Source organism: Salvelinus alpinus, chromosome 8 (assembly GCF_045679555.1).
Source record: "Salvelinus alpinus chromosome 8, SLU_Salpinus.1, whole genome shotgun sequence".
In the NCBI taxonomy this organism is placed as follows: Eukaryota; Metazoa; Chordata; class Actinopteri; order Salmoniformes; family Salmonidae; genus Salvelinus; species Salvelinus alpinus.
In genome coordinates, this window is record NC_092093.1 from 87509005 (window position 1) to 87534004 (window position 25000).

Genomic DNA, 25000 nt, shown 5'->3' on the forward strand with positions numbered 1-25000 from the left:
CCATTCCTTAATTAACGTGATTTCGAGGTTTGCCGCGGTCTACCATTCGCTGTTTTTTCAGAGGGTCCCACAAATGAGGCCTGACAGAGTGATTGAGTGGCGGGGTAATGGTCCTTACAGGACAGTTTATTTAGCTGTGCTTTTATTAGACATTAAATTAGATTACTGGTCAAAAATCGATCAAACTAGATCAATAAGACCGATGCCACTATGTGCAGCTAATTCAGTAGACCTATTTTTGTCCAATGGAATAAGGATACCACCATTGAGAATTACTTCCAATGTAGTCAGGAATCGTTTCCTGACAGAACTTATCTAACAAGATTATACAGTTGTTTTTTTTTAGCTGCTCGAAGACAATGAAGTCAATAGAAGATGTGTGTTTTGTTTCGTCAATGTAACACCACTCACAGATAGAGGCTTTTCCCAAGTGAACCACAATGCGTCTGAAGTTTCCATCTCCATTCAAACGAGCCGAAATGATAGACTCCCCAACTTGGCGAATATGCCCCGTAGTAAGGCGGAAAATCTAATAGTGGACAGGCAACAGTAAAATGGAAAGAAAAAGACAGAGCTGACCTTGTTCTCGTTTGTGGCTAACCATCGTTAGCATGTTTTACGGTGGCTGCTGCTGCTGTGATTCTGCCACACAGCCTCGGGCCGCATCCCAAGTGGCACCCTGTTCCCTACATAGTGCACTACTTTTGGCCAGAGCCCACGGCCCCCCGGAGCACACCATCACGACACCGCTGCCACTGTATAGAGTATAAGGTGCTATTTGGGACTCAAGCGCCTGTTCTCCTTTAATTAAGGAGCCAAGCGAGGCGAAATGCAGCGCTGACACTCACCAAGTACAACCCATTCCAAACAATAAACAGACTCTGGAAAATTAACACTTACCGCTTGGTGTCAAAACCAGTAGGTCTTTGTGTTGTGGAAACCTCAAATATTTTTTTACTGCTGATGGTGTCAGAAGTTGGGACGCTCATGGAAACCCCCTGAAGGCCACCGAGGAGCAGACGTATAGAGTTTGGGAATTACAGGGATTTTTTTTTTTTAATGTAATTTAATTTCGTCACACTTTATTTATTTATTTCAAAGACTCCTCAGATTAATTCCAGCCCCGAGCGGAAGCTAATGGAATGAGTCACTGAGCTCCCTGATGTCTGAGAAAGGGAGAGAGAGCAAATAGGTTACAGGGGATGGAGAGAAAGAAATGAGAGAGAGAGAAAGGCCAGCGTTATGATACAGGACGTGAGAGACAAAGAGGAAGAGGTGAAAGAAAAATAAAGACAGAGGGTGTCTGACCTATAACCTCACTGATCCATCCGTGTCTTCTTCCGTCTACCTGAGTTGTGGAACACAGCAATTAGGGCGGCCGATGGAGCGACTGTGACTGTCGCGTCTCAACCATCGTGGGATGATTTAAGTACTTGATAAGAGAAGTGATTTACAAAGCGATGAGAAAAAGAAAAAGGAGCGAGGAGGGAGAAAAGAAGAAGTGCTCACTCATTAGCAGGGAACGATCATGTCTTTGGGTTAAACGGGCAGGCAGGCATCTTGGCACCAAGCGTTGGCCTGGGCAGCAACATTGATGAGGCCTAGATCCCATTATAAACCCAGCAAAAAAAGAAACGTCCTCTCACTGTCAACTGCGTTTATTTTCAGCAAACCTAACATGTGTAAATATTTGTATGAACATAACAAGATTCAACAACTGAGAGATGAACTGAACAAGTTCCACAGACATGTGACTAACAGAAATTGAATAATGTGTCCCTGAACAACGGGGGGGTCAAAATCAAAAGTAACAGTCAGTATCTGGTGTGGCCACCAGCTGCATTAAGTACTGCAGTGCATCTCCTCTCATGGACTGCACCAGATTTGCCAGTTCTTGCTGTGAGATATTACCCCACTCTTCCACCAAGGCACCTGCAAGTTCCCGGACATTTCTGAGGGGAATGGCCCTAGCCCTCACCCTCCGATCCAACAGGTCCCAGACATGCTCAATGGGATTGAGATCTGGGCTCTTTGCTGGCCATGGCAGAACATTGACATTCCTGTCTTGCAATCACGCACAGAATGAGCAGTATGGCTGGTGGCATTGTCATGCTGGAGGGTCATGTCAGGATGAGCCTGCAGGAAGGGTACAATGAGGGAGGAAGATGTCTTCCCTGTAACGTACAGCGTTGAGATTGCCTGCAATGACAATAAGCTCAGTCCAATGATGCTGTGACACACCGCTACAGACCATGACGGACCCTCCACCTCCAAATCGATCCCGCTCCAGAGTACTGGCCTTGGTGTAACGCTCATTCCTTCAACGATAAACACAAATCTGACCATCACCCCTGGTGAGACAAAACTGTGACTCATCAGTGAAGAGCACTTTTTGCCAGTCCTGTCTGGTCCAGCGACAGTGAGTTTGTGCCCATAGGCGACGTTGTTGCCGGTGATGTCTGGTGAGGACCTGCCTTACAACAGGCCTACAAGCCCTCAGTCCAGCCTCTCTCAGCCTATTGCGGACAGTCTGAACACTGATGGAGGGATTGTGCGTTCCTGGTGTAACTCGGGCAGTTGTTGTTGCCATCCTGTACCTGTCCCGCAGGTGTGATGTTCAGATGTACCGATCCTGTGCAGGTGTTGTTACACGTGGTCTGCCACTTCGAGGATGATCAGCTGTCCGTCCTGTCTCCCTGTAGCGCTGTCTTAGGCGTCTCACAGTACAGACATTGCAATTTATTGCCCTGGCCACATCTGTAGTCCTCATGCTTCCTTACAGCATGCCTAAGGCATGTTCATGCAGATGAGCAGGGACCCTGGGCATCTTTCTTTTGGTGTCTTTCAGAGTCAGTAGAAAGGCCTCTTTAGTGTCCTAAATCTTCATAACTGTGAGCTTAATTGCCAATCATCTGTAAGCTGTTAGTGGCTTAATGACCGTTCCACAGGTGCATGTTCATTAATTGTTTATGGTTCATTGAACAAGCATGGGAAATAGTGTTTAAACCCTTTACAATGAAGATCTGTGAAGTTATTTGGATTTTTTCGAATTATCTTTGAAAGACAAGGTCCTGAAAAAGGGACGTTTCTTTTTTTGCTGAGTTTAGGTAGGCTACTGAGTGAAGTCACTCCGGGTATTAGAAAACATAATCTGATCTCAATCAGCTTTATGGCCTAAATACTGTCTGTCCAATTTCTAAGGTTTTATGGGTGAATATATTTCGAACTAACTGATGCTTATTTTGGATGTGTTTGGATGTGTTTCGGATATGTAGCCCTTCTTTGTGTAAGTGACAGCTTGTTGGAAAAGTGTACATTTACATTTTAGTCATCTAGCAGACAGTCTTATCCAGAGTGATTTACATGAGCAATTAGGCTTAAACCTCTACCGCTTCTCTCTCCCGGATCCGGGATCCTCCTCATCAAAAAAGCTGACTAGCATAGCCTAGCCTAACGGGACAGGGATATCATATAATATAATTTTCATGAAATCACAAGTCCAATACAGCAAATGAAAGATAAACAGCTTGTGAATCCAGCCATCATTTCCGATTTTAAAATGTTTTACAGCGAAAACACAATATATATTTATATTAGCTAACCACAATAGCCAAACACACAACCGCATATTTTCACCATGTTTCTACCGCATAGGTAGCTTTCACAAAACCGACAAAATAGAGATAAAATTAGTCACTAACCAAGAAACAACTTCATCAGATGACAGTCTTATAACATGAATTACAATACATTTATGTTTTGTTCGAAGATTTGCATATTTAGAGCTACAAATCCTGATTATACATTGTGAATACGTAGCATCAATTCACCAGAATCTCCGGAGATATTTTGGACACTCACCTAATCTGACCAAAGAACTCATCATAAACTTTACATAAAAATACTTGTTGTATGGCAAATGAAAGATAAACTGGTTCTTAATGCAACCGCTGTGTTAGATTTTTTAAAATAACTCTACCATAACATACAGCTTGCGTTATTGCGAGACAGCGCTCACCAAAACGGCGGAGAATAGGACTCAACATTTTACACAGAAATACGAAATAACATCATAAATGTTTTCTTACTTTTGTTGAGCTTCCATCAGAATGTTGTACACGGAGTCCTTGGTCCAGAATAAATCGTTGTTTGGTTTTAGAATGTCCATTTCTTCTGTCGAATTAGCAACCTTGGCTAGCCATGTGGCGCAAACATGCCCATCAACTCTTGGCGCAAAGAACGGAAAATTCCAAAAGTCCCAATAAACGTTGAATAAACTGATAAAACTCGGTTGAAAAAACCTACTTTATGATGTTATTTTCACATGTATCAAATAAAATCAGAGCCGGAGATATTCGCTGTGTATACGTAACACTTTTCAGAAGCCAATGTCGAGCTCCGCGGCGCGCCTTGGTAGACAAAGAAAATTCCTGACCTGCCACTCCAAAAGCTCTTGTTCGGCCTCAGATCAAGCTAGACACCCCATTCCACCTTCCACTGCCTGTTGACATCTAGTGGAAGGCGTATGAAGTGCATGCATATCGATAAATATAAGGCAATTGAATAGGCAGGCCCTGAAACAGAGCCTCGATTTCAGATTTTTCACTTCCTGCATGGAAGTTTGCTGCAAAATGAGTTCTGTTTTACTCACAGACATAATTCAAACAGTTTTAGAAACTTCTGAGTGTTTTCTATCCAATAGTAATAATAATATGCATATTGTATGATCTAGAAAAGTGTACGAGGCCGTTTCATTTGGGCACGATTTTTTCCAAAGTGAAAACAGCGCCCCCCCTATTGACAAGAAGTTTTAAGAGCCTTACTTAAGGGCACATCGGCAGATTTATTCACCTAGTCGGCCCTTAAGGTTACTGGCCCAACACTCTTAACAACTAGGCTGCCGTACAGGGGTAAGCTTCCCAAAAACGTATACAGATCCTCTTTAGCACTAAAATGATCTTACATCTATTGGACAAGGGGTTTGATATTAATACTAAATATGATATCTGTTTTTTGGGGCACTCATCCCAGTACTATAAATAACATGCCTCTAGGGTGAAGTCTCCCCTAGGTACAGATCTAGGATCAGCTTTCCCTCCACCAATCCTAAACGTGATTTACATGTGTTATTTATATTTACATGTGTTATATATATATACACACACACACAGTGGCTTGCAAAAGTATTCACCCCTCTTGGCATTTTTCCTATTTTGTTGCCTTACAACCTGGAATTAAAATAGATTTTTGGGGGGTTTGTATCATTTGATTTACACAACATGCCTACCACTTTGAAGATGCAGAATAAAACATGTTTTATTGCGAAACAAACAAGATATAAGACAAAAACAAACAGAAAACTTGAGAGTGCATAACTATTCACCCCCCAAAGTCCATACTTTGTAGAGCCACCTTTTGCGGAAATTACAGCTGTAAGTCTCTTGGGGTTTGTCTCTATAAGCTTGGCACATCTAGCCGGGATTGGGATTTTTGCCCATTCTTCAAGGCAAAACTGCTCCAGCTCCTTCAAGTTGATGGGTTCCGCTGGTGTACAGCAATCTTTACGTCATACCACAGATTCTCAATTGGATTGAGGTCTGGACTTTGACTTGGCCATTCCAAGACATTTAAGTGTTTCCCCTTAAACCACTCCAGTGTTGCTTTAGCAGTATGATTAGGGTCATTATCCTGCTGGAAGGTGAACCTCTATCCCAGTCTCAAATCTCTGGAAGACTGAAACATGTTTACCTCAAGAAATTCCCTGTATTTAGCGCCATCCATCATTCCTTCAATTCTGAGCAGTTTCCTAGTCCCTGCCGATGAAAAACATCCCCACAGATGTGTTCCCGGTGTGATGAGAAGTGTTGGGTTTGCACCAGACATAGCGTTTTCCTTGATGGCCAAAAAGCTCAATTTTACTCTCATCTGAACAGAGTACCTTCTTCCATATGTTTGGGGAGTCTCCCACATGCCTTTTGGCGAACACCAAACATGTTTGCTTATTTTTTCTTTAAGCAATGGCTTTTTTCTGGCCACTCTTCCATAAAGCCCAGCTCTGTGGAGTGTACGGCTTAAAGTCGTCCTACAGACAGATACTCCAATTTCACCTGTGGAGCTATGCAGCTCCTTCAGGGTTATCTTTGGTCTCTTTGTTGCCTCTCTGATTAATGCCCTCTTTGCCTGGTCTGTGAGTTTTGGTGGCCGGCCCTCTCTTGGAAGGTTTTGTTGTGGTGCCATATTCTTTCCAATTTTTAATAATGGATTTAATGGTGCTCCGTGGGATGTTCAAAGTTTCAGATATTTTTATTATTACCCAACCCTGATCTGTACTTCTCCACAACTTTGTCCCTGACCTGTTTGGAGAGCTCCTTGTTCTTCATGGTGCCACTTGCTTGGTGGTGGCGCTTGCTTAGTGGTGTTGCAGACTCTGGGGCCTTTCAGAACAGGTGTATATATACTGAGACTTGTGTGACACTTAGATTGCACACAGGTGGACTTTATTTAACTAATTATGTGACTTCTGAAGGTAATTGGTTGCACCAGATCTTATTTAGGGGCTTCATAGCAAAGGGGGTGAATACATATGCACGCACCACTTTTCCGTTTTTTATATTTTAGACTTTTTGTATATATTTTTTTTTCACTTCACCAATTTGGACTATTTTGTTCATTACATGAAATCCAAATAAATATCCAATTAAATTACAAGTTGTAATGCAACAAAATAGGAAAAACGCCAAGGGGGATGAATACTTTTGCAAGGCACTGTATATATATATATCTCTCTGGTGCCCTTTTAGTGTAAGAGCTGTTTGAAAAGAACACCTGAAATTTCAGCCTGTATTGGTGGGATGGAGCTGTGGCCTACCTTGTGACATCACCAGGCTGTAAATTAGTTAATAGACCACTAAGAAATGAAGTTCCAAACCTCGTCGCCAATAACAGATTTCAGTTTTCCCCTCCCCACCACTCCCAGACCACTCCTAGCAACATTCTTGCTTGAGAAATTGCTCTTTGCTAAGAAGCTATTTCTGTTTCTTTTTTAAACATTTTTATTTTTGACCATTATAATTGAAAACAATCACAGTAATGTACTTAATTGTTAACCACAGATGGTAACCCAGAAATGAAATGGCTGCATTGGACTTTTAACCATTAGTGGGGAAAATACGAAACTTACCAAAGTTCAGCATCTAGGGCAACTTCACCCTACACCGAATGTATGCATTTCAAAGCTGTGAGAGAGATAATCTAAAAGTAACCTGGTCAGGAGTTCTGAGTTGACTTTCTTATTTATTTAACCCTTATTTTACCAGGTCATATTACGAGCTGACCTCGTGTCTGGTCATCAAAACACTCCGTCTCTGGGTTACCACAGAGAAGTGAAAGAAATGTACCAAAATAATATCCTCACCAACAGTTTCCTCATATACTCATGTCAAGTCCAGGCTGCGCTTGAGCAATAGTTCGATCCCTGCTCAGGGCAGAACAGAAAGCACTCTGTAACACATGCAGTACTTCAAAACGAGTCAGACTCGGGGTAAGAGCCCATCACTGCTGTAGGTGGTGCAGTGTACACATTGCCTCACAATCCATGGTGTGGTACATTTCTCAAAGCTAAAGTGAAATTCATGCACCCCTCTCCTCAGCTCCAGGACTCTTACCTGTCACAGACACTTACAGAGCTTGGCACAGATCATGAGCCCCATTCTCTTAATGCAGCCTTTCAGAGATAAATCCCCTTAGCACTGCTCCACTCTCTTTGTTGGCAGTCACTCAGTCAGCCAGTATACCTGGTGCGCAGCACAGTTCGATGTGGGTGTATAGATCAGCGATGTACATCGAAGTGAAAACATACAAGTGAAAAATCTGTTGATGTGCCCTTGAGCAAGTCACTTAACCCCAATTGTTTTTGTAAGTCGCTCTGGATAAGAGCGTCTGCTAAATGACTAAAATGTAAATGTAAATAAGAAAGGATGACTTGCAGGCTATACAGCTTGAAAATAATGTATGTTTCACTAAACATTTAACTGTTGCCTAATGACTCATATGAAGAGCTTACTATAAAAGGCTGTGTGGGGAATCATTATTTCCATGTACTGGTAAGCCTCCCAAATCACATGTAAAAGGAGCCCTTTATGAAACGAAAATGATTTGTTCTCCATTAGGCTTTTCCATGACTGCAGTAGCCTACAGTCGCACAGCCCTCAGAATTCCCATGGTGAAAATGTCTTAATTGGAAATATTCTGTGGTCCAACTTGTCCTTCCTGAATAGAATCCGAGCCAAGTACATGGGGAGAAAAAGACGGAGAGTTCTAAGACATGGAGCTCGGCCATTTTAGACCAAAAGACTCACGAGGCGTCTGGCAAAGGCAGGAAACAAGGCTTTCCAACCCTGCTGCCAGACACACGTTACTGTAATAATGGCTGCATGTTTTTTAAAAAGGTGAAATGACAAACTCCTGAGGAATACAACATTGCCCCTTGATTAGAGCACAACTGCTGAGATTGAAACAAGTCCTGCTGAGCCTGAGGCTGTCCTTATATGGACACCGTAAAGGTCTATATTTTATGGTGATCTGTATTGTTACCTTGAAAGAATAGCCTAAATGTTATTGAACGATTTCCTCATGATTTATTGGAAGAGGCTGAACACATATTTGTCCTGTCCATTTTATTGGCCACTTGTTCCCCAAAAGATGGCGCCGTTACCGTCCAATCAGTTGCTTAACAGGTCCTACCTGTAGCACCAAACAATAGAGTTGTGCATGGTTGGCTTAATCTTAATCTGACCGTTATGACTAAATATGTTGACACAAATGAATGATAGAAATGCATTTAAATATTTATGAAAATACCCAATTTGAAACAATCCAAAGTCAGAACATTAGGCTAGGTCATTAGGAGCGTGCAATGTGAGCGAGCAAGCACAACCCTTCTTCTCCGATAGAGTTTAACGGCGGGTTGGCGTCCAATGTTAATGGTGCATTACCGCCACCAGCTGGACAGGGTATTGAATAAGAAACAAAAAAAATCTTTGCGGGGAAGGGGGAAAACGACATCTACAAAATATAACACGTCAACTAAGAAAACTCATCCCAGTTCTTCAATCACAGTCCACTCCAAAATACACCTCTACACTGGCTCAGGGGCCTGTGATGGCGGTACATTCACCAACAGGATTTTTTGCACGGCCTCGACTGTGAAATCACGAAGACCCCAGAAAACATTCAACGGCATTCATAATGATTCAATTTTCTTAGACTTCTTCTCCGCTTTATGACCATTGCAATAAGTAATACAAAGTCCACCGTTTTAACATATAGCATTTCACTATCCTCAGTTGATGAGAAAACTTCACTGGTCATGGTGGCTCTGCTACCATTGCTTCTTCCCCGCCAATCGTTCCTTCCAGTCTTCTCACCGTCGTCAGATAGGAGACACACTAGACACTCCCTACCCTTGCCACCTCATTCTCCTTCACCCTAACAGGGCACTCCAGGAATTCAGGCGTATGTTCACCTCCACAGTTGCAGTATTTCCCTTCATCTGGCATACGATACTCTTCCCTTCTGCACACACTTGGCACATGACCAAATATCTTCCATTTATGACACTGAAGGGGCTTATGCACAAAAGCTCTTACAGGGTATGTCATGAATCCTAACTTTATATGAGAAGGGAGAGACTCTTCATCAAAGAACAGTAGCACGGATGAAGTGAATTTCCTTTCTCCATCCAGCATTCAGAGTTGACATGCACCAACCACTCTATCGATGTCTTCAGTTATATCCTCTGCCTTTTATTTTTTTGCGCCAACCCGGAAATAACCCCCTTTATAGGCGCCCTGCTACGAAAATCCATACATGAAACATTCCACTCCGATATCTTTTTGAGTCTTAAAACACGCTTCTTCTGCAGTCACACAAAACATTCAAATAAGACCCCTTCTTGTGACTCTCACCGACTCCACAAGTTTCCTCCAACACATTCCAGATTTTCCTGGAGACGTTAAACGGTTTTCCCAAGTGGCATTGATCCAAAACCCTCACTCCGATTAAAAACGGGAAGCGAGAGAAGTAAAGCTGTGTTGGAAAATAGGCAACCACTAGACTCGTTTTCCTCGCCACTGTAACCCACTCGTTCTCACTTTCTGTACTATTAGCTTCACCCGACACACTAGCAGTTTCAAACAAAATCTCAGTTTCCGCCATCTTCTTCTTCTTCTTCTTCTTCCACCCAAGCACATCTCACTGGGCACAGACATCAATCAGAGAGGACGAGGCGAAGCGATAGGGGTAAAGGCGGCTGCATGCTTCCCAACCAAAACAGTTTGGTACAGTTTGTGCATATATTAGGACGACATTATGTGACGTTTTTGTTCATTTTTGGAGTTTGGTTAGGGTTTTATCGGATGTTTGGGCATACCATTTTTTTTTTTATGTTTGGAAGCCGAAGTCTACACCCATTCGTACATGATTGGTCAACTGTAGGGGTGACACGAGTTCTGCTTCTTGTCGATTCAGCCTGAAACTGTGGATTCAACATGGCGAACAACAACTTTGAGCATCGATTGACCGAGGAGGTACAAAAGTACCTTCACTAGCTATGCGTTATATAAAGACCAGCATATGAATTCCAATTCATTGAGGGAGATTGTGGAGACGCTGGGGTCCAGGTTCGTGTGGGGTAGGGTTTGAGACAAGTTCGCCAAGGCAAAGAAAAGAAACAAGGGCCGCAGTGGACATGCTGGTGGAAAGGCTATTCAAGAAATGTTGCTGCTGGCTTGTTCAGCACGTGAAGCATTGGAAGACTGAAAGCAACACGCTGTCTTCACCAAAGGATGGGGTTTGTTGTTTTATTTTCTATTGTAGTCGACGAAAAGAGTAGCCAAGTTTTGCTAGCAACAGCTGGCGCTAGCTACTAGGCTAGTTAGTGGCTTGCTGGCCTAGCAGCATAGTCGTGCAGGGAAAGCAAGCCAATCAACTGAACTCTTTACAACTTTTGATCAAACATAATTTTGTCATAGAAAGAAAATCTTAAGCTCCCACATTGGTAACACCAAAGTCAAAGTTTGATAACAAGGTCCAGCTAGTCAAAATGTTTCAAACGTTTGAGCAGAGTTGAGTAGCTAAGCTCATTTGTTTGCAACATTATATAGTCTATTGTAGTCTCGGTTAATGATATTTGATGTTCATTAATGTTTTGGATATGTGTACTAATTAGCCCTCTACTTTTTTAATTTCAAGGCACAAACACCAGTGAATGGAGACAGCGCCTGGTTTTGTTCTCTGCGGTCCAGCATTACCTGTTCACCAGCCCCAAGCACTACTGACTGGTGATTGGCCCCCAGCACATATCCCGCACTGAGTTGTACTGCAGAATTAGAAACAATTTCCATGCAGGACCTGAGAAGCTTTATCTTGAGCCACCTCCAGGACCTACTCCACTGGCTTGCTCCTCACCGATGCCACAGAGCAGCAGCAGCAGCAGCAGGGGTGTGAGAAGAAGTGAGAAAAGAGATGCAGACTTCAAGAAGAGGACATGGACCGAAAGACTGGGACCATAGTGAAATGAACAACTTGTTCTGTTGTTGTTCAGACATCTCAGGAGACAGACACTAGACACTCATTTTATTCCTTAGACACTTGTTATTTACATGTTTGCTCATAAGACACTTTTACTATTGTTCCGAAATATTTATATTGCTCATAAATATTTGTATCTACACTCTTGACATTTTATATTTGACCCTTTTGTTGTTTGCGTGTCTGTTCATAGCAGACACTGTTGTACTATTGTTCAGAAACATTTCTAATCAGAAAGATTTGTAACTACACTCTGACACTTAACGTTTATTTTGTAGACACTTTTACATGTCTGTTCTCAGCAGACACTTTTGTCACGCGGTTCAATTTCAATAGCACGAATAAAGGTTTATTTGTTTGCTGAAAAAGCTCTGTTGGCATTTCTTCATCTCAATACAAGGTGTTTCAATGCATTATATTTGAACATCAAGTGCTGACAAATTACAGAAGATCAGTGTGCCTCAGACATTACAGGCTTTCTTCTACTTGTTGATTCAACCAGTGTGTGCCCAGTGGGATGTAGTACATATACAGTATGATAGCATGGGAGCTAGATCTGCACAAGGCTCTAGGCTTGATGTACATTCCTGGTAATACACTCATGTCCCCAGTGGACCGACTCGTAGGCTACATAAAGCATCCTCCATTCAGGCTGCAAAGACATCATTTCCCTCCTTAACTAGCTTTAATGACGAGAAGTCGGGGGAAAAAACTGGGAAAATATGCGTATACCAGCATTTTTTTATTGTCTGACAACTTAGGATGTTGCACACCAAGGCTGTTCACAGACCTTTCAGGGGGTAGGTGCTCACAATTAAAAAATGCCACCTCCTTAAAAAAAGTACTATAAGAATTCATATTTTGAAATTCATAACATACCAAATGCATCTATCATTTTTTTTTGTCATAGGTCCATTTATTTATGCAACAACACACTAACTCATCGTCACAAATTGTAAGTAAGCTCGTTACAGTGCCCCCTAAAGACATGATTGACATTGGGAAAAGAGGGTGGGCAATCAGCTGATCATTGATGTTGATGATTGATGTACATCTGTTGGTTAGCTAGCTTGATTTCATTTACTGATTGTGAGTCACCTCTAGGTCATTCTGCCTCTTTCTGCTGCTCATATCAGCCAACCAGACTGAATATTGACTTGATAGAACAATGAGACAGATATATGGTGGTGAGAGGAAGCCCGGTGGCTGGTAGTGGGAGAAGATGGAGCGAGATGGATTTTGGCACATTCTGCTAATTTTCTCATCAATGAAACATTTCATCTCAATACAGTTGATTGTTTCCCAAACTAGAATATGTTACGAACAGAGTGGACAAAGTTTTATAGAATTCATCCTTTGCCAAAGTTTCAAAAAATGGCTTTGTTTTGAAGGAGTGCTAGGGCGAATTGCGTTATTGTACATCACAGAGATGGCGTTTCCTTGTGGAAATATGCAAATAAATGCTAAAACGCTCCAATAGGCTCACGCTAGCTCGTGCTTGGCTCTGCTCACCTCCTTGCTTGTTTTGCCCACTATGATTGATTAGGTCCCATTAGAAACGACAGGCTGTGATCTATCATGATCTATTAGTTATAAAAAATCTTTGCTATTGATGATGATGTAGTTTAAATCAAGTGTTGTCAAGTGTTAATTAAAGGTTATGCTGCTGTGGCGGTACTGTTATTTTAACTAGGTTGCTAGCGACACACTCGACAGGTGGCCACATCTCTCAAGCCAGGGCATGCCCAATCTCCATACAGGGCAGACTGGGAAAAAGGTGCAACATCCATACAAGGAAGATCAACAGGTGCAACCAATGGACATGGTTGGCGGACTTCACAATGACTTTAGGTTCCGAATAACAATGACAAAACCTTTCTAGGGTACAAAAAAAAATCATTTTAGGGGAAATTATACCACCTTCCAATAGGGCCCTTAATAAAAAAAGTCCTACAGGAATCCAACCTTTTCCTGCAAGAATTCAACCTTTTGTGAAGGAGTTGTGCAAGTGTCCTGCAGGAATCCTGAAGGATTGACAAAATCCTGCAGGAAAAGTCCCTGATGCTCCTGCAGGAATCCTGCAAGAGTATGACTTGTCCTGCAGAAATGTAAGAAAATCCTGCACAATCATGACAATTCCTGTAGGAATCCTGCAGAACCGAAACCTGCAGGATTTTGATATTCCTAGGGCCATATCAGATAGTCAAACTGCTGAAGGAGAAGATAAAGTGTGTTTGGAGGTGAGGGCACATAATTTGGTATATAGATAGCTATTTTTTTAAAATAAAAAACATGTGTTTTAAATTATCCTTTACAATGGGCCTTCTGGACGTGGCCAGTTGTGACAGAGCCTGGACTCGAACCCAGAATCTCTGGTGGCACAGCTAGCACTGCGATGCAGTGTCTTAGACCACTGTCCCCCCCCGGGAGGCCCTTCTCCTTCTTTTTGCATTCTCCTTTTAGTAGTCCTCCCGGTTTTAACCCTTGCCTGTTTCTGGACTTTGTACCTGCCTGCCTGACCATTCTGCCTGCATTGACCATGAGCCTGTCTGCCACTGTACCTCCTGGACTCTGATCTGGTTTTGACCTTTTTGCCTGCCCATGACCATTCTCTTGCCTACCCCTTTGGATTAATAAACATTGTAAGACTCCAACCATCTGCCTCCTGTGTCTGCATCTGGGTCTCGCATTGATACACATAACCTGTCATGTAAATAAGGAAGTGATTGCATTTGAATAATAAAGAGGGTTTTAAAACATCGGCTGTGTTCCAAATTGCATACTTGCGTTCTCCCGTTCTTTCAAGGGTGATATTCCAAGAACACCTCAGAGAGCATACCGCTAAATTTGAAACGTACAGTATTTAAATAGACCTTTTACCTAAATAGGAAACTGCGTAATCACGCAGCCGGTGTCAACAAAGCTAGCTTTTATGCTTGCAAGATATGTCTGTTTACATTGTAGCCAATGTAGCAGTGTGAGCAACTAGATTTGATTTAGTGCTAGCAATTCAGTGAACAACTATCCCAGAATGGAAATATTTAACATGAATAAGAAGTAAATAGGTAACAGAATCGCTTTTCTCAGTACCTGTTAGTGAATTAAGCTGACACGACTAGAATCATTTTACGTGGGGTCCTCCTCTCGCAAATTGCTTGGTCTGCTGCTACATTGTTGTGGACGTATGACAGGTAAGCTTTCATGCATTGTACAGAGGCTGAAGTGAAAAAAATATTTGAAATGGCAAAATTAGCGCTTAATGTTTAAGAATGATAAATATCCAGAATAGTAGTGTTTCACTGTGAAGCTAATATTGCATTGCATTAGGACTGCTGGTGTTTCATTTCCAATGAGCAGGCTTGCATTGTGATAAATTCATACAACTATAACACCCATGCATATTTTTGAATGATCCTGATGTTCGCTATAGCTTGGTTTTATATTCACCTTATCCATTGATAACTAAATGATAGGTGATTATCACGCCTGCTCCCTCTCTCCCCCTCTGGCGCTTGAGGGCGCCAGGCTGCCCTTCATTATGCACACCTGTCACCATCATTACGCGCAGCTGTGCTATATTGGACTCACGTGGACTCCATTACCTTGTTGATTACCCCCTCTATATCTGTGTGCTCCTCCCTTTGTTGCCTGTGTTAGCAGGCTCGAGAGGTCTTCTTTCCTCGGTGGGCTCGGCAGGTGCCCACCCCACGTCATGCTTTAGCCGGCCCATCAGGCTCCCACGCCTCAGTGGGATCGTCAGGTTCCCATGCCTCAGCGGGCTCACCGGGCTCTAACGCCTCTGCCGGCTCGTCGGGCTTCTACGCCTCAGCCAGCTTGTCCAGCTCCCTGCCTCAGCCGGCCCGTCAGGCTCACCCAGGTGGGGGAAAAACAATTTGCTACATGTACATGTACATTTCTCGTTAGCTGGTTAGTAAGTTCACCAATTCAGGATAAAAAAAAACTGTCCGGGTCTTCACAATTGACACCGCTTTACGATTAGTTTGTTTAGTTTGTCATCCCTAAACAGCTGATAACCAGGACGAGATCGCCTGCTAGCTAGCCATCGCGTCCGACTAGCTAACTTAGCACGGTTACCGGGCTGCAAAACAGCAGTGACTCAACATTTGTATTCAAAATTCATATTAAAGTATTTTGTAGAACATTTTAACATAATTTGGTGAATAAATAAACCTAATACTTACATTTTCACAAAGTTATTCCTTATTCCTCTGGAACATTTTCTCCAAAGCAGGGAATTCAGAAGTTTATGGAATTTTGGAACTTTTTGCTTGGACATTTTTCCCACCACCATGTGAGTTCTCTTCTTTTCCCTCACAGCTTGGACTACAGGGAACACAGAAAACACACACCTAGCATTTCACACAGACCTAGCATTTCACACAGACCTAGCATTTCACTTTAATTCTTTACCTTGTGTTTCTAACAGTTTAGTAGAAGGCCACCACTCCACATCAGAGTTGGGAAGTGCATGAGAAAACAATGCATTTACTAATGAATCTGTTTATGATTCTTTGTCTCATTTGCAGCTACATTAGTCCAGTGGTCTACTAGTTAAAGGTGAGTAGGTTGTCTTTTAGCACTATTTCGTTGCTGTTTTTCATGTAACACTCAGATGCTCTGAAGTTATACTCGGAACTCTGCCACTCTCATCTCGCTCCTCTCCTCCCCAGTTAAGACAGAGTGTGTAAACAACAGTGAGACTGACTACCACAGAAGGTGCACTGGACAGCCATGCAAGCGAAGGTAACATCATAACACAATTTCAGCCTCTCATTTCTCCTTTTAAAACAAAGCCTAACATACACGCATACTCACAGATGTTGTTGGTGTACCAGTCATATTAAAATCAACTATCACCAAGTTTACCATTGCAGACATCCGTTTCACTTCACACCAATACACATAAGCTGTTCATGTGATGTCACCATTACTCTCACTCCTGTTACAAGTATGCTTTTACATATTTATTCAAAATTTCATGTTTTCTTTCTCCTAGGAATCATATTTTATGCAGTGCTGGTGAAATCGACAATCAAACACGTTAGCTGTTGCTTCATTGGATAATACAATTGCCATTCAATCTGATATCTTGTGCAATCCGTCCATTCTTTTGAAAGAATGTGGATTTTACGACATTAAATTCTCTGAAGGATGAGAAAGGAATCCAGCAGGTTATCCTGCAGGAAAATGGCCCTGGAAATCTTGTGGAATTACCTGTAAGAATCTTACCAACAGAACCTTGGGGCCAATTTGGTGTAGGACAATTCCTGCAGGTCGTCTTCAGGAAGAAATACTGCAGGATTTATTTGAGAACTATCTGCAGGATTCCTGCAGGGTTGTTTTCCTGAAGGACTACCTGCATGATTCCTACAGGGTCCTACAGGAAAGAGGCCCCGAAAATCCTGTGGGACATCCTGCAGGACTTTTTTTGTAAGGGGCACTGTGGAAACTGGAAGGACAAAGGGGCATGTGCTCTGCCCAGGTAGATCCCTATCTATGCATGTGCCTCTTGGCTGAACACGGTGAGCAACATCCTAAATATGAAAATGTTAAATATTTTTTTCCCTTTTCACCATTAAAGATAGTTAATGAAGAAAATGATGCCCTTGCGGCCTGAATGGATGATGTTTTATGTATGAGTGGGTCCACGGGGGACACGAGTGTATTACCAGGGATGCACATCAAGCCTAGACAATTGTGCAGATCTAACGTCCATGCACTATGGGCTGCCTAGACTACATACAGTGCATTCGGAATATATTCAGACCCCTTGACTTTTATCACATTTTGTTACGTTACAGCCGTATTCTAAAATTGATTACATTTTTTCGCCCTCATCAATCTACACACAATACCCCATGAAGACAAAGTGAAAACCATTTAAAAAAATGTATTACAAATAAAAAGCAGATGGATGAGTATTCAGACCCTTTGCTATGAGACTCGAAATTGAGCTCAGGTGCATCCTATTTCCATTGATCATCCTTGAGATGTTTCTACAACTTGATTGGAGTCCATCTGTGGTAAATTCAATTGATCTGAGATGATTTGGAAAGGCACACACCTGTGTATATAAGGTCCCACAGTTTACAGTGCATGTCAGAGCAAAAACCAAGCCATGAGGTCGAATTAAATGTCCATAGAGCTCAGAGACAGGATTGTGTCGAGGCACAGATCTGAGGAAGGGTATCAAAAAAATGTCTACAGCATTGAAGGTCCCCAAGAACACAGCGGCCTCCATCATTCTTAAATTGAAGAAGTTTGGAACTAGCAAAACTGTCCGACCAACCTGGACAATCACGGGAGATGGATCTTGGTCAGGGAGGTGACCAAGAAATCGATGGTCACATTGACAGAGCTCTAGAGTTCCTCTGTTGAGATTGGAGATCCTTCCAGAAGGACAACTATCTCTGCAGTACTCCACCAGTCAGCCCTTTATAGTAGAGTGGCCAGACGGAAGTCACTCCTCCGTAAAAGGCACATGACAGCCTGCTTGGAGTTTGCCAAAAGACACTCTCAGACCATGCGAAACAAGATTATCTGGTCTGATGAAATCAAGATTGAACTCTTTGGCCTGAATGCAAAGCGTCACGTCTGGAGGAAACCTGGCACCATCCCTACGGTAAAGCATGGTGGTGGTAGCATCAGTGGCAGGGACTGGGAGACTACTCAGGATTGAAGCAAAGATTAACAGAGCAAAGTACAGAGAGATCCTTGATGGAAATCTGCTCCAGGTTCACCTTCCAACAGGACAACGACCCGAATCACACAACCAAGACAATGCAGGATTGTTGACAAGTCTCTGAATGTCCTTGAGTGGCCCAGCCAGAGCCAGGACTTGAACCAGAAAAGACTTGAAGATAATTGTGCACCAACGCTCCCCATCCAACCTGACAGAGCTTGAGAGGATCTCCAGAGAAGAATGAGAGAAACTCCCCCAAATACAGGTGTGCCAAGCTGTTAGCGTCATACCCAAGAAGACTCGAGGCTGTAGTCGCAGCCAAAGGTTCTTCAACAAAGTACTGAGTAAAGGGTCTGAATACTTATGTAAATGTGATATTTAAGTTTTTTATTTTCAATACATTTGCACCAAAAAAAATTACCTGTTTTTGCTTTGTCATTATGGGGTATTGTGTGTAGATTGATGAGTGAAACAAAAACGATTTAATACATTTTAGAACAAGGCTGTAACATAACAAAATGTGGCAAAAATCAAGGGGTCTGAATACTGTATAGGATAGGGTGTTTTCAACAAAGATGTCATGGTTGATAAAAAATAAAAATAAAATGTCTCAGTGTAATAAGTTCTTGTCTGTCTTGTGTCACAGAAAAGTCCATTATTATCCAGTTAGTTACGGGTAGATAGCATATTCCAGCTGCATCTGACACGGTATTGTTGCAGACTGGTGGTTTGAACTTACTGTAAAAAGCAAAGTACTATTGGTGGTGTTGGATTGGTGACGAAGGAGTCCTCTCTGAGAACCCAACTCACATTGCACCTCTTCTTTCCCGGGTAGGAATGAGACCTATGCGTGTGGAGCTGGGATGACCGCAATATTCTGAACCGTGTTGCTTTTTTGGTGGTGGCCCGGGACCTTCTTGGACCGATGAGCGTATGCGCGCATTCACGCATATCTTCACTCACTCACGCACGCACGCACACACACACACACAAACAAAACACCACACATCATATTCCGCGTCTGCAAACCAACGAAAAGCGCAGACAGGTTTTGCTCTGCAAAAGGCTGTCTTGCAGACTACAGTCGAGAAGAGTTACGGAGTGTAGTCTATTTAAGTCCCCTACGATTTTGGGGGAATAAAAAAATAAAGATTCTATAAAGAGGAGCAGTGCAATCAATCGTGGATCTCGGATATGGCAGGTGTGAAGACATTCGACCTTGTTGTTGGAGTTGTTTTAGTTTTCCTGTCTCTTGGAAATGCGTTTCAAGAGCCCGGACAGGACCCGACAAACGGTAAGACCCCATACTACCTCGTATATTTGCACCATGAAGATCTCTCCACCTTTAATGATCACAAACTAAAACACCATGAATGATGACTTGTACAGAGAAACGTTTACAGTGCTTTATTTCATATTAAGTGTGGTTTGGTGTAATACGGTGCAATGCTGCAATCACTTTCATGGTCTACAATAATGAAACAAGGTTTGTTGCAGACGTATTTACCAGTATCTTTTACTGCCTTTATAACTGTCAAAGAAGAATTTGTATCGTGACTAAATACCAACTACATGCTACATGGTTTTCATTATTGCTATGATATTGTGTTTATAACGGTTTGTGCGCTCGTGGGTGAGGGTTGCTGAGGTTCGTGGTGTGTCTGCGTGCGTGCGTGTACTGCGCGCGTCCGCGCTTGTGAGGGGGATTTGAAGGCTGCTGGTTTTGGATGTGTGCACGCACGGCTATTGTTCTCCGCTATTTTTATTTCAGAAATCGATCCACCCTATGTCGGAAACTATATGATAGGCTATGTCAGCTCATTTATTATCCTTACTATAAACATGTGTATAAAACAGTCTGTGTCCCAACATGTTATCACGCTTTTATTAATATAAGGGCATATTGTAAGAGGTGTTGAATGTGTTTTTTTCTCTCGTTTTTATCACATTCAATGTTTTAAATAAATTAGTTGGGATTTGGTGAATTATGAACGACTTGATGAACATGGCTGTGGGTTAGGATTTTTGATAATCAAAGGAAAAATATAATGTTTTGCGTTTTGACTTAGCTGTTGCATCCTATAAATCAAACAGTCTGTACTCTTTGACCCAACTATGAACATTCTTTAAGAAATACGATTTTCTCCATGATAGGAAAGAACAAAGATATGATTTTGGCAGTGGTGTGCCCCTTCAACCATCTGATTGAGTTTGTCCCTCTGTCAGTGCATGTGCTATCTACCAGGGCCTTGCTTTATCTGATCTGGAACCAGTCTTAAGATTGTACCTTTTATTACAGTAATTTACAGGTAACTGGCTGCCAGTAAGTTACTGTAAAAACCACAGTACTTAAAAAAAAGTGTAGAACAACCTGTACCAGTATGTCAGTCTCCACTTCCTCAAAGTTCAACAACCAAACACTTTCAATCAGTAACCCATCATTTTAGAAAAAATAACAATAGCTCAAGTATTGTATTCCTGAAGGAGGTGCAAGTCTTTAAAGTGAGGGAGGAACATTGATGATCCACACACTTCTGCAAGGTGTCTACAGTTGATGCCTGCATTCCAAATGACATCCTATTCCCTACACACTTTTTTTGACCAGGGCCCAAAGGTAGATGTTGAGTCCATACTGTCCAACAGGGCTCTAGTAGTTCGATGAGTCCATACTGTCCACCAAAGGCTCTAGTAATTGGAAGAGCCCATACTGTCCACCAGGGCTCTAGTAGTTGGATGAGTCCATGCTGTCCACCAAAGGCTCTAGTAATTGGAAGAGCCCATACTGTCCACCAGGGCTCTAGTAGTTGGATGAGTCCATGCTGTCCACCAAAGGCTCTAGTAATTGGAAGAGCCCATACTGTCCACCAGGGGCTCTAGTAGTTGGATGAGTGCATACTGTCCACCAAAAGCTCTAGTAATTGGAAGAGCCCATACTGTCCACCAGGGCTCTAGTAGTTGGATGAGTCCATGCTGTCCACCAAAGGCTCTAGTATTTGGATGAGTCCATACTGTCCACAAAATGCTCTAGAAATTGGATGAGTCCATACTGTCCACCAGGGACTCTAGTAGATGGATGAGTCCATACTGTCCACCAGGGGCTCTAGTAGTTGGATGAGTCCATACTGTCCACCAGGGGCTCTAGTAGATGGATGAGTCCATACTGTCCACCAGGGCTCTAGTAGTTAGATGAGTCCATACTGTCCACCAGGGGCTCTAGGAGTTGGATGAGTCCATGCTGTCCACTAGGTGTTCTAGTAGACGGATGAGTCCATGCTGTCCACCAAGGGTTCTAGTAGATGGATGAATCCGTACTGTCCCTCACTGGCTCTAGTAATTGGAAGAGTCCATACTGTCCACCAGGGCTCTAGTAGTTGGATGAGTCCATACTGTCCACCAATGGCTCTAGTAATTGGATGAGTCCATACTGTCCACCAGGGCTCTAGTAGTTGGATGAGTCCATCCTGTCCACCAATGGCTCTAGTAATTGGATGAGTCCATATTGTCCACCAGGGGCTCGAGTAGTTGGATGAGTCCATATTGTCCACCAGGGGCTCTAGTAGATGGATGAGTCCATACTGTCCACCAAGGGCTCTAGTGGAGAGCTCTTCAGAATGTGTGTCAGTGTTTGAGAGAGAAAAACTACTATGAGTATGTGATTGTTTGAGATTCACGCACGCACGCACGCACACACACACACACACACACATAGACATTGTGTTGTCTTTACTGTGCTATTCACCATATCAGGTACTTTGTCTTAGTTTATGGAGCCAATGAATCTCCTTGGCCAGCCAGTGCTGCACATGGATCATCTGAACTTAGATCATTGCTAGAATTATCAAGAGCTCACATTCTATCTTGAAAACTCATGATCTGGGCCTTTCAGAGGTACGCTGTGGATTGAAGTGTCACACTGTATCTGAAGAGGTTATGGAATGAAATAATTCACATTCTCAATGATTCCAACCACCACCCGTTTTTCCTCAAATGAAGCAAAGTTCTCCAACCTCAACAGTTATTTGCAAACACATGGACAGGGATCCAGCTGTCAACGTCTAAAAGGCTTGGAGAGATTTGCAACGTTAGAGGAGATCTTTCCAGGTGCACCTCTCTCTGCCTCTGTTCTATATAGGGTATTATTTTTAGAGTCGCTGTCCAGTGAGACGCTTCCCTTGTCACAGCATTAACTGACCATATTTATGGCGAGTAGTACCTCTCTCCTTTCCTAGATAGTACATTATTGATAAACAGGAAGTAAAGGTTGGTGTGTGTGAACAAAGGCTGTTCACTCTGAAGTTCACTGGGTATCTGGGACCTTGTTGTGTACAACTCATCGTGGAGGTGGAACCATTTTGATGGTTATAGCCACACACCCACACACAGTTTTGTATGACAAGAATTAAAGTTTTCTGGCAATATCAGATATGTCTATGTCCTGGGAAATTGTCTTGTTACTTACAGCCTCATGCTACGTTAGCTCAACCGTCCTGTTGACGGGACTCCGAAAAGAAGATAACTAACCTTATGGGGACACACAATTCTGTTCAAAATCTAATTTTCCCTAAACCTAACCCTAGCTCCTAACCCTAAACCTAATTCTAACCCTAACACTGATTCTAACCTTAACCCTAAACCCCCTGGAAATAGCATATGACCTTATGGGAACAAAATAAATGTTCACATTTCTGTTTGTTTACTATTCTTGTGGGGACTTCTGATCCCCACAAGTATAGTTAAACATGTCCGCACGCACGCACGCACGCACACACACACACACACTTCCTCTCACAGTTGTAAATGAGAAGAGCAGTGGCTTATATCTGGACGACATTAGAAGGTCTCATGGGCTAAACATATTTCTTTTAAACATTCCCGCCATGTGACGTCTCTGGGGGATGCCAGTGGCACACTCACACACGGATGAGTACAGAATATAGAGGTATTATTTCATGGTGATTTTGGGGTTAATTCTTACTCTGGTTCTCTCTCAGAGAGAGATACTGTATAGGGGCTCTTAGTGTGTGCTGTTGCAGTCAGTCTTGATCTGCTCACTAACGATGCGGTCTGATTAACAGCCCTCAGCGCAAGCATTTAAATGTGCTAAGATTGTGGTTGTGTATGGAATGCCATGTGAAAGTGGAGAGCTCTGTTGTATGGGATTCAGGCACGGTGCTGTGCTGTACTGTTCTACACTGTGCTGTACTGTTCAACACTGTGCTGTACTGTTCTACACTGTGCTGTGCAGAGTTGAATGGATTCTCAGGTAGCGAGTGACTTAACCAGGCATTTATCCACGGCCCTAGCTCTGGGGACCCTGCTTCTCATCCATCATAATACCACATGCTGCCTTTCCTCTCAGACACACAGACACACACAAATACAAGCCACGCATGTACGCGAATAGACATAGAGTTAATGCAGTGGTTTCTTAGCAGCGTCACACTCAACCTTTAAAATCCGACTTGTCTGGTGAAGTGTCGGGCTGTGTGACACAAGTCGTACTGGCAAAATGGTGCACAAAAGAGCTCTGTGTGTCTGTTCTGAAAGAGGAGACAGTGTTGAGTCCGAAAGAGGAGAAGTGCAGGAAGTTTATAAGCCTTCTAGTAAGGAATCTCTCTCTCTCTCTCTCTCTCTCTCTCTCTCTCTCTCTCTCTCTCTCTCTCTCTCTCTCTCTCTCTCTCTCTCTCTCTCTCTCTCTCTCTCTCTCTCTCTCTCTCTCTCTCTCTCTCTCTCTCTGGTCAGAATCAAAGTCTCTTTAGTGGCTCTCTGAATTACCTCCTGAAAGAGGTATCCTCCGTCCTTGAATGGACGGAGGATGACAGGGGTGGAGTGGTATGAGCCGGGGAGGGGGTGGTGGTTGGTGTTGGTCATTGTCTTGCTCTATATGTGGTGACAAGTCTTCTATACCACACAGGACCGGGATGGTACGGTCCCATACCACAACACGGCAACACCAGGCTCTTGCGTTAGTCACGCCTCAGACCCTGTCATCTCAGGTCCACCCCTTTGCTCTGTGAAGGACCCTTATACAGGGGGGTAGAGGGTAGGGGGCAGAAAGAGAGGGGTGAGAGGGGCTCAATAGGCACTGAGACAAAGCAAAGAGGCCTATAGTTAATGAAACCCGGTGCAGTTAAGCTGCTCTTTATGTACAGCCATTGTCTTTCATGCCATTTTCAAGCTCTTTCATGTCCATCTTTGCCCTTTGTCTCACACACTCATTGGGGCTTTTAGATTTTCTTAGCCTTTTCTTAGAATTGTAGTAATCACTCAGTGGGGTATGTTTTGTGCTTTTGTGTTGTGTGTATTAGATTAAAGGTCCACTGCAGCCGTTTTCTCTCAATATCAAATGATTTCTGGGTAACAATTAAGTACCTTACCGAGATGGTTTTCAATTAAAATTGTCAAAAAGAAACAAAAAATTGCTTCTGAGCAAAGAACATTTTCTCAGGCAATAATTTTGCTAGGACTGTCTGGGAGTGGTCTAAGTTGGGAGTGGAAAACTGAAAACTAGCTGTTATTGTCAGAGAGGTTTGGAACTCTCTTTCTTATTGGTCTATTAACTGATTTCACAATGGAAAGGCCAAAGCTCCATTCCACCAAAACAGGCAGAATTTTTTCTTCAAACAGCTCTTGCACTAAAAGAACATCATCATCATTTTCACAATTTCACAGTATTAATCCAACTTCATAGTGTGGAAATATATATAA

General features: G+C 42.7%; 2 protein-coding genes across 2 annotated transcripts in view; one reads left to right on the plus strand and one right to left on the minus strand.

The window, feature by feature from the left end:
* The window catches only part of LOC139583845 (GTPase IMAP family member 4-like), a 796172-nt gene that overhangs the window by 566439 nt on the left and 204733 nt on the right, over positions 1-25000 (minus strand). The gene's annotated exons all lie outside the window — the stretch shown is intronic.
* LOC139583844 (plexin domain-containing protein 2-like) overlaps positions 19101-25000 on the plus strand; it is a 183950-nt gene continuing 178050 nt past the window's right edge. Inside the window, exon 1 of the mRNA XM_071415391.1 lies at positions 19101-19586. Within this exon, the coding sequence (XP_071271492.1) occupies positions 19487-19586 (100 nt within the window). The 5' untranslated portion in view covers positions 19101-19486. The remainder of the gene's footprint in view (positions 19587-25000) is intronic.